Here is an 11,011-nt window from a genome sequence, read left to right on the forward strand (position 1 = left end):
GCGGTGCAGATACTCAAGTTACAGAAACACAAGAACGAAGCACAAATCATTGGGATAGGTCAGTCTCAATCAGGGTCATCGCAACACATGGTATTCTGCGAGGTCAGACCAAGGTTCCAGAGTTCATTTATGATAAACGCAGCGTTGCATGTACTTCCACGAATTTCCAACTCAATTCCGAAAAAAAAAATTCACAACAGTCTCATTACGGAATGGAATGATATACAATTCGCCGATCCACATTTCTCAAATCCTGGACCAATCGACATGCTTTTAGGAGTTGATATATACAAAGATATCATTTTGGATGGAGTAAGAAGATCAAACAATGGGATAACAGCGCAAAATAGCGAAATTGGATGGTTACTATACGGAAATGTGAAGAATATAAGTCCATCACTTCAGATAACTAGTTTAACTATCACTATCAATGATGAGCAGTCACTATCAAGATTTTGGGAATTGGAAGAAGCTGCAGACGAACGACGCTGTTCACCTGAGCATGAGCTTTGTGAGAGACATACCAAAGCACTCATACACGAAATCGAGATGGATCATACACAGTCAGACTTCCCTTCAAAAGTGATGCTGAAAATTTGGGATTGTCCAAAAAACAAACGGTAGCGCGCCTACTGCAAATCGAGAGGAAATTCGAAACCAATCCAAGCATGGAACAGAACTACAAGGAATTCATACGCGAATACATAAAATGGAAAGAATTACGCAAGGAAAATACCTGGCTTTTCGTAACCAATAATCCCCGAAGAATTGCAACGGAAAACGAGAGGACACCACTTTGAATGGAATTGGAGTTATTCATTCTACATCAGGATGTACTATTCAAACCAAGAAAAGCACCCTGCACGCTCACACGAGAGATGAAACATCCATAATAACCACGTTCAACAAAGAGGTGCCCCCTAATATTCTTTCATTCAAAAATGAAAAGTACAACCCGGACATAGCACTCGAGCCTTCTTGGAAAGCCCCGGATATGCTGGATCAACTTCTCATTGACCGGAACGATTTAGATAGCCAATCCGAAACTCCCTGGAAGAGCATAACCCTTCATACGTCCATTACAAGCTTTGCAACTACACTTGCTGTCATACTTATAGCAATCACTATTTACGTAGGGCTGAAAAAATTCACAGCACGCTACGAAAAAAACAGCAAGGAGGAATCACCGACCAGGGAAATACCTCAACCAGCACCGAGAAGCCAAAGACCTGCCGAAAGTGCATCACGTTTTGAACTTGAACCTATTTATTCCTGAGTTCAAACTCAGAGCACAACATCAGTTTAGTATTACTTAAAGAAACCAGACACCTTACTATGCCCACATCAACTACCTGGAATTGGGTGTCATAGTAAACAGGACGACCACAATGCTGAAAGCTGCCTTCCTCAGTTCAAGGGCCCCCCGGAGTATGTTAAATGTGAATTAAACATTGAGGAATGTTCAGAGGAAATCACATTTAAATTCAAATTCCTTGGAAAATTATCAGGGAGCAGTTATCGACCTCATGCACTCAATACCATATCTAGGCCAAATAATGTGCAAAATTTGCAGATTCCAGCAACTCCGAAAGGCGGTCAATGACGAAAACTGTGTGTCGTCACAACTAATATGAAAGCCATACTCATTGTAATTCTCGACAACATTCTTTTGTTCAAAGTTTCGCGGTTAATAAAATATTTTAACTCCACCGCGAGTTTTACTTGGTTTGTAGTGGATTTACAACCCTCTACTCACCACAACTTACTCACTGCTACTTCAACGGAGTTACGAACCGTTGAAGAAAGTAGAAACATATCTTCAGAGGATAACCTCCAAAGATACACCGCGGAAACCTAACATATTTCACGCCTCTACGGAGAGGACATTTTGAAATCTTCCAGAATGTATTCATCCTTTCTAATTCGCAGATCCAAACTTCTTTGTGACTTAACATTCCTCAAGTCATGCGGCGACAACAAGGTCATTTCTACAAATTTTCGATTAAAACACCCAGACGGTTCACCTTCAACCGTGAACATCCTCGCAAAGTGCAGTCATGCCTTAATCCGGAAAACCATCCACAACATCAGACGAAATCTCGATACAACCAACTCGTCACTTTATCATTACTTTGGAATTTTATCGCTTGCTAACATCCAGCCTACTCATCTTAGAATCTATCGAAAAGGCAGATCATATGATATAAGTGCCAAAAAGACAGATACCCAAAAGAAAAAACTGTTTTTCCTTCTCCAACACAAAATCCCACCCAAAAAAATATCCAACCCCCCTGTCCTGATACACAATCTCTCCGATACCCCCATCGATCAAACCACTCGAGAGCTTTTATCTAAAGGATTCAATTTTTGTATCACCCCACACAAACTACCGACCGAAACTATCATTACTCAGGTGGAATCCGCCATATCGCACCCTCCCCCCAACCGAAGCCGAGGAAACACGTCAGGACAATGCCAGCACCCTAAGGAGAACCAAACTTCCTCCATCAAACATCTCACGTTCTGAAAGAATATGCCTCAGAAATATCCATAATAATACCGATATTATTGTCCTTCCAGCCGACAAGGGTGACGCTACGGTTATTCTCAACACTTCTGACTACTTGGAGAAGATGTCATCCCTACTGAAGTCTTCAGAATACAAAACCACCCCGCAGGACCCTACAACCTATCTTGATAAGAAAACCAAAGCTCTCATCACTGCCTCGAAGCTACCGATAGAAATCAGAAAATCTCTCATCCCAAGGGAAAAATCCTCTCGAATCCCTCGAATTGCCTAAAGTTCACAAACCGAACATCCCTCTTCGTCCAATCGTCAGTGCCTTTGGATCCCCAACTCATCATCTTGCTAAATACTTAGCTTCTACACTTCAACCACTAGCTGAAGAATCATCATCGCATGTGAAGAATTCTTTCCACTTCATCGAAACCTTAAGAACGTATCAAATCCATGAGTCAGACATTCTTGTCAGTTTTGACGTCGTATCTCTTTTCACCAATATTCCACTCAAAGAGTCCCTTTGAATACTGGAGACCAAAAATCACATACCCCAGGATACATTGACCCTTATAAACCATTGCATGTCGAACACGTACTTCCTCTTTCAAGGTACATTTTACAAACAGGTGAAAGGTGCACCCATGGGATCTCCACTTTCTCCAGCCATCGCTGATATTTACATGGAAGATTTTGAAACCAACGCCATCGAATCGTTCCATCTGAAAGCTACTTGCTGGCTTCGATATTATTATTATTATTATAAAAGATACTGAGATGAGGCCATATGGCCTATAAACCTCATACAAAATAGAAAAATAAACACCTTAGGAGATAAATGTAAGAAACAAAACAAAAAACATTCTAAGCAAAAATAGAGTCTAGTCTGTTTTTGAACGAATTCACACTTTCAGCACCCACGACACTCTCCGGTAAAGAGTTCCACCCACCGAATACCCGATTAGGCAGGAAAGACTCTCTCGCACGTGTTCGAAACACCTCGTGGTATAGCTTATACCGGTGGCCCCGGCATATGTGGACGATGTCTTCGTCATATGGCCACATGGACCCGAAACTCTCCAAGACTTCTTTGATCATCTGAAAAATGAAAATATTTATATCAAATTCACTATGCAAGTTGAAACCAACAACTCACTCCCTTTTCTTGATGTCCTCGTAGTGAAATCCAAAGATTCCTTTACACACACGATTTACAGAAAACCAACCCACACAAACCGCTACCTGAATGCAAATTCACACCATCATCCGTCTCAAATCAACTCCGTATTGAACTCCTTAATCCATAGATCCATAAAACTGATAGATAGCCTACACATTCCGAAAGAAATCAACATCCTTCAAACCGCCCTACAACAGAATGGCTACAACAGTCAACAAGTTCAGAAAGCCATCAACCGACATCAGACCCATACACAACAACCCAAAAATCCTCCAGAAAATTTCCCTCATAAGGCTTTTCTACTTTTTATCAAAGGTGTCACTTATAAAATCAGTCGCATACTACGAAAACAAGATATAAAAACAGTTTTCACAGCCGATAGCAAAATATCCAAATTTCTTCGAACACCAAAGGATACGATCGATAACGAGTCTCAAGGTGTATACGAGATACCATGTTCCGCATGTCCTAGAACATACATAGGACAAACCAACAGACGTATAACTAACAGAGTAAATGAGCACCAACTCGCAATACGCCAAGGAGATCCAACATCTGCCCTATTCAAACACTACTCTGAAACAGGACATAACGTTGATTTTGAGGGATGTAAGACCATCTCTGCAGAGAGAACCCTCACCTGTAGGGGAATCCGTGAAGCACTCGAGATCGAAAAACGACCCAATTGCCTCAACAAACAGGATGATGGTCAAAGATTACCCAACACTTGGAAGCCTTTGATTTCCCGTCTCATGGCAACACATCGATCGATAACTCAGCCGCCGGTAACAACTCGATCGACAGTTCAGCCTCATACCACCCGTACCAGGCTCCCAGTTGCCACCTGTTCGATAACAACCCGATCGATGACTCGAAGGCACGTGACAACAACACCACCGGTTCCTAAACAATCGATAACAACTCGATCGACAACAAACCGATCGAAAACAACTCGATCGATAACAACTCGATCAATGACTGTAGGCTGCCTAACAACTACGCAACCCAATTCAGCTTTTAGCGTCGGCTTACCAACCAAAGATTCCTATGAAACAGTATTTAAAGAATCTTTTTGGCCACAGGGGGTTGCATTGAGGGAGTTCTCTTTCGACAAGAAGTTTTTTCAGAAGAATCGAGAAGCAAGAATCATAACACAATCAGAGACCTCATAATAATGACGGTATGAAACTATTAAAAATCTTACATTTGAATACCCAAGGTATTTTGAATAAGTTGAATCATATAGAAATTCTTTCGAAGCATTATGATCTCTTGCTTTTCTGTGTAACAGAGCATTGGCTAGAATATGAAGGACTTTAATTTAATTATTTCAGATCAGTCGTTAATTTCAAGTTTCTGTAGAGTGGGATATATACATGGTGGAGTAGGTATTTACTGCAAAGCAGAATATAATGATAAATTTCCGAACTCAGAGAGCATAAATAATATCTCATGCCCATTTGATTTTGAATGTTCAGCGGTGTATACAACAAAAGGCCTCTGTGTATTGTCTGTTTATAGATCGAGTACCAGAGGAAAAGTGGAAATGTTTTTTGCACGTTTCTGCAAGGTTCTAGATATGATTACTTTGAAATTTGAGAATATTTCAATTTGTGGTGACCTTAACATTAATTCACTAACTGATTCTCAGAATAAAAAGACTTCATTTGACATTTTCGATAGTTATGGTCTGAAATCTATTAACAATGAAGCCACTAGAATACAAGGTGCAAGTGAAACAGGATTAGATTACGTGGTTACAAATATTGAACAGCAAATTGAAGTTTTTTTTTTCTATGCAGGATTCTCAGATCACTGTGCACAACTAATTTCAATAAATCTTGATACATGTCAGGAAACAGAAAGCTTAAAAAAGTACGAATCATTTCGCATTCACGACTACACTGAGGTAAACATTGCTCAGTTCGAATTCCACTTAAATCAGATTGAGCGTGAGCTGAATTGTCTTAGTGTTAAAAATTTTTCGATGAATTTTGGGATTCATTTTGCTGGGCTTTCGAGACATCCTTTCCAAAAACTGATAGGAAAATTCGAAAAAAAGCTTCAACCTGGTATAATCTAGAACTGAAAAAAGAGTCAACTACGCTAAAAAATTAGAATAAGGAACGTAAACGTAACCCACAAAGCCAGGAAGTAGATGAGTACTATAAGTCATTAAAAAAATGTAATAATAAAAATATAGTTGAAACTAAAAAATTATACTACAGTACGCAGATCGCAAACTCCAATAATAAAATTAAAACATTATGGGAAATAATCAGAGACAGATTGAACAAAACAACAGTACAAAGTAAATCTATCAAAATAGCACATAATAATGAAATAATAACTGACAACGCACAAATAGCCAATCTCTTCGGAAGATATTTTTCCACTATTGTAAAGGAACAACTTAGGGTACAATTTGGATCAAAACTGTCCATGAATTGCACTACAGGAAAGATGGTAAATGAAACCTTTTTTTTCTTCCCCAAATCTAGTGATGAAGTGGAAAAAGTTATTTCGGCACTTCCCAGTAAAAAGTCTACATGCATAGATGAAGTTCCCATTTATTTAATAAAAAAGTGTAAAAGTGAAATATCCCCACTCATATCGAAAATACTCAATATATCTTTTGAAGAGACAGAATTTCCTCCTTTTCTGAAACAATCTTTGGTCATCCCTATTCATAAGAAAGATGATCCACTCGCTATTGAAAACTATAGACCCATATCTCTTTTGAGTACGATATCTAAAATAATTGAAAAGATCGTTATGAACAGAATTGATAACTTCTTAAATAAGTTCAAAATATTGGGAAGGCAACAACATGGATTTAGGGCCGAACATTCTACTGAAACGGCTGTCACAGAATTTGTTCAACATGTTAATGATTTGCTGGATAGGAAAGAATATGTACTTGGTTTCTGCTTCGATCTATCGCGCGCCTTTGATTGCCTGAATTTTGAGTTTGTCTTAACTAAAATGCAGACACTGGGACTTAGGGGAAAAATAATGGAATGGATTGAATCTTATCTTTGAGGGCGTACGATGAAAATTAAAACTAAAGATGTGTTTTCGTCGGTATATGAAATCGACTCAGGAGTTATTCAGGGTAGTACTGCGGGTCCAAAGCTCTTTTTACTTTACATCAATGATCTTCCAGAACATATCTCTTTTGGACGTGTATTTCTGTACGCAGATGACACATCCATTGTTATATCGGCCCCTACAATGGAGGAATTGAGTCAAAAGGCGAACACTAATTAACCTTCCAGCGGGCGCGCCCTTTGAGTTTCCATGAGCGGGCGCTTGTCGTAAATTTTGCGTCATCCAGTGAATTATATTTTCTTCATAAACATGTTCGGGAATTATTGTGGTCATATGAAAAATGAAATTCAACATCACTTTGGAAGAAATAAAGTTTTATTCAATAAACAAAAACTCATCCAGAACATAAAAATCATGAATTTCATAACAATTCGATTAACGAGTTAATTTTCAGAATCAGCATTCTCATCTTCACAATCATGACAAACCGCATTGATTGAAGCATGTTTTTTGCAAATGAAGGACTGACAACGGCAACATTTCATCGATGCTGAGGTTTTTTTCCTCTCCATCACACATACCCGACATACACCTCGTTTTGGAAGATTTATTTCTTCAATTTCTTCTGTTGGTTCAACACACTGACCATAAGTCACTTTCAGGAAACATCTAATGTCTTGGGGTAAATGTCTCAGAGTCGATCTAGAGATGAGATGTTCTTTCATTAGGCTCAATGCCAACCCTTTGTTGGGCAGGCAAATTTGTGTAAAATTTGAGCATTTACGCCTCCTATATTCATTTGAGTGTAGAAAACGACACACGGCCATCTCTTTGTTATTCTAGAGACAGAATACGCAGCACACATTTTGTCGACGGTGTCCACTCCACCTTTGGTTCCGTTATCGTCTAATATAACTTGGGGCTTTCTGGTGTCTGGATCCATTTGGTCGTCGTCATGAAATGTTGACAGTAATATCACGGATTTATTCTTCCGAGGTACATGGAAAACCAACATTTTGTCCTTTTGGAAACCAAATAGAGATGATCCAACACTTCTTTTTTTGTCTGGCAAGAATTCTTTCGGGATTTCACATTTGTTCTAGCTCCTCTTGTGTAAGCGGCTTACTTCCCATGATGAGGCACTATGAAATTTTATTTAGCTGAAATAATAACAAAAATATAGAAATAAATTCGAAATAAAAACGAAAAAGACAGTTTACACCACAAACTCACCTGTGAGGGCGCGTGTCGTAAAATTTACGCTCAATGAAAATTTCCCGAATATTTGGATATAAAACACTTCTGAGCATGGACCGCACGCCTGAAGTTCTGGGAGGTACTGATCATGGAATACCTCGAACCTCTTTGCTCTCAAACAAGTCGTTAGAGTGGGAGAAGCAATTATATTTGTTTGTCGTAAATTTTAAGACACCGCGCCCGCTGGAAGGTTAACGACGTTAGTGAATGGTGTATTAAGAATAATCTTATATTAAATCAGACCAAAGCAGTTTGTCTTGACTTTCGTAAGAGTTTTATACCCAAAAATGAAAATTTCACTGTGAAGATAAATAGTAAACATGTTTTAGTACCCGAAGAAACAGCGAAATTTTTGGGGGTACGTTTACATAGTGAGCTAACTGGATGGATCATGTGGAGGAGGTATGCAAGAAATTAAATAGTGGTAATTATGCGTTGTTAAACCTAAAACAAACTTTGAACAAACAAGGACTAATGAGCGCTTATTATGCACTTATTTACTGAAGAATTAGTTATAATATAATAGTATACGGCAATGCAACTGAAAGTAAAAGAGTTTCCATTGCCGAAAAAAGGATAATTCGCCTCATGTTCAACCTACAGCCGTTGTAATCTTGCAGAGAAACATTCGAGAGGGAAGGCATACTTACATTCCCATGTATATATCTACTGAAGGTACTCTGTCGTACGTACAAAAAGAGGAATGCTTGCTTATAAAACATAAAAAAACTCCCGAGTATGTAAAATGTTATTTTTTTAATTTACTGCCTCTTGAAATAAAAAATGCCACTACTTTAAGTGTTTTCCGAAAAAAACTTATCAATAAACTTAAGTCAGAGGTTTTTTATGATCTTTCAGAATTCAGAGTTTTTTTCACAGACACATTATAATGAAATAATTTGATATAATTAATATAATTTTAATGGCTAGGGGCTTTTGGGATTTGTGTGTGTTATTCTTTTTTCATAATTCTCATCAAAAGGATTGTTGTTTGAGTTTGTAAATTTGTTATATTATTTTGCCTTTGACATGTCCAATACAATTTAATTTGTGAATGATGGATCAATAAAACTTTATTATTATTATTATTAAGAAGCTTTACATCAGATTTACTGTAATTTTCTCACAACATAATAATTACAATAATACAAAATAATAGTTTAATAACCCTTAAAAAAAATAAAATATCGACAAACAACTTCAAATTAAGCTTATGACTAGAATTGTAACATCATAAATTCGTCCATTAAATAGAATGCATCCTCTGTGAGAATTCTTTTGGTTTTACGCTTGAATACTGTACAATGCAATAAAGTTAGATATTATGAAAGACTGTTGTATATCTTCATACCATTGAATACGTGTGTGTTTTGCGTGCTCTTCAGTTTATCTCTTGGGACTATAAGATGTCTCTGGATATAGTCTAGTGGTTGTGAACCACAGAGTATTTTTGGAAGTCTCTCCTTTTGTGTACAGACAATGAAAAATATAGCACCATATAAAGGCGTGCATACCATATATACCGAATCTATAACTCCTGTTATCAACTTGAAGCCTTTTTCTGTTTTAAAAAGACTTTTTCAGCCTCGGGATGTTCTCTGATTTTCTTAGACGTAACTCATGGTATACACTATCAAAGGCTTTAGTCAGATCTACCGACGTTAATATCATTTCCTTTGCATCATCCAATGCTTCCATGATGAATTCAACCGTGTGGACCAAGTCCATGTAGACATCAAAAGAGTGACTTATCTCATTCTTTTTCTTGCCAAACCAAAAATGTTTATAATTGAACAGAGCGTCTAAATTATATCATCATAAAAATGTCATTTTTGCTGCTGATTATGATTGGATGGATATCATTTATTGAGTTAATAAGGGACTCTCTTTTTATTATGTGAATGAATTACATTATTTTCTATCAGAATGCAAATTGGCTCATCCTATTGATGACTAATGACTTACCGATACAGTTGGTCAAATCAAGAAGGCCATCTTTTAGACAACCGTGTTTTCCATCCATAGTACGTGTTCGATTTATGCAATAACAGAAATTTTCTGAATTGTGTTTTGGAGAATCAAGAGAATTATTCAGAAGAGTGAATTTATAACCGTTGATTTCTTTCACCTTTTCAGTTGTGTTGAAGGAGAGCGTCATCACTCTACAATAAAAAAAAACTGTAAAGAAATGAGGATTTTGATGTATACATAGATAAGTTCCAATGAAAATTGCTATATTATAGATGTAGATTTTGGCTCACATAAGACAAAAAATACACAGCTTTTATTGATAACCGATATCGATAAGAATATCGATTGCTAACGAATGAAAACTCTCAAATATATCCTAATGCCTTGATTACTGTCGACTTGATTACAATGAACTCTGACTATTCCGAACATGTTGGAATTAATTTTTGATTATAATAATAATAATAATAATAATAGGTATTTATTTCCAGAATTGTATGTACATCACAAAATGAAAACAAGTCACAAATTCTTTACAAAAAAATAAATCAATGATTACAATGAACTCTGACTATTCCGAAAATGTTGGAATTAATTTTTGATTATAATAATAATAATAATAATAATAGGTATTTATTTCCAGAATTGTATGTACATCACAAAATGAAAACAAGTCACAAATTCTTTACAAAAAAATAAATCAATGAACTATGATATTTGTACTTGACAAAAGTCTATAAATTCATTTGAAGAATATGGTTCACATTTAATTATCAGTTCGAATAATTTTCTTTTGAAGAGTTTAATTTCTTTAATGGATCTTATTTTTCTAGGTAAATGATTGAACAGTTTCATAATCATATAGTAATTATTACGCTCTGTACTCGTTAGTCTGTGAATAGGTAATAGATATTCAATCATTCTCCTGGTAGGATTCACATTTTTTCAATCCTGAAAATAGGAATTGTTCTTAAACAAAAATAACAAGAGTTTATAGATATATAAACCAGAGGCAGTCAGTATATTATGTCTTC

General features: G+C 36.7%; 1 protein-coding gene across 1 annotated transcript in view; it reads right to left on the bottom strand.

Annotated features, from left to right (window-relative positions):
- LOC123673327 (sensory neuron membrane protein 2-like) overlaps positions 1–10,164 on the bottom strand; it is a 138,331-nt gene extending 128,167 nt beyond the window's left edge. Inside the window, exon 1 of the mRNA XM_045607812.1 lies at positions 9,972–10,164. Within this exon, the coding sequence (XP_045463768.1) occupies positions 9,972–10,164 (193 nt within the window). The remainder of the gene's footprint in view (positions 1–9,971) is intronic.
- Between the last annotated feature and the right edge of the window lie 847 nt (positions 10,165–11,011).

This window comes from Harmonia axyridis, chromosome 2 (genome assembly GCF_914767665.1).
Source record: "Harmonia axyridis chromosome 2, icHarAxyr1.1, whole genome shotgun sequence".
Classification (NCBI taxonomy): Eukaryota; Metazoa; Arthropoda; class Insecta; order Coleoptera; family Coccinellidae; genus Harmonia; species Harmonia axyridis.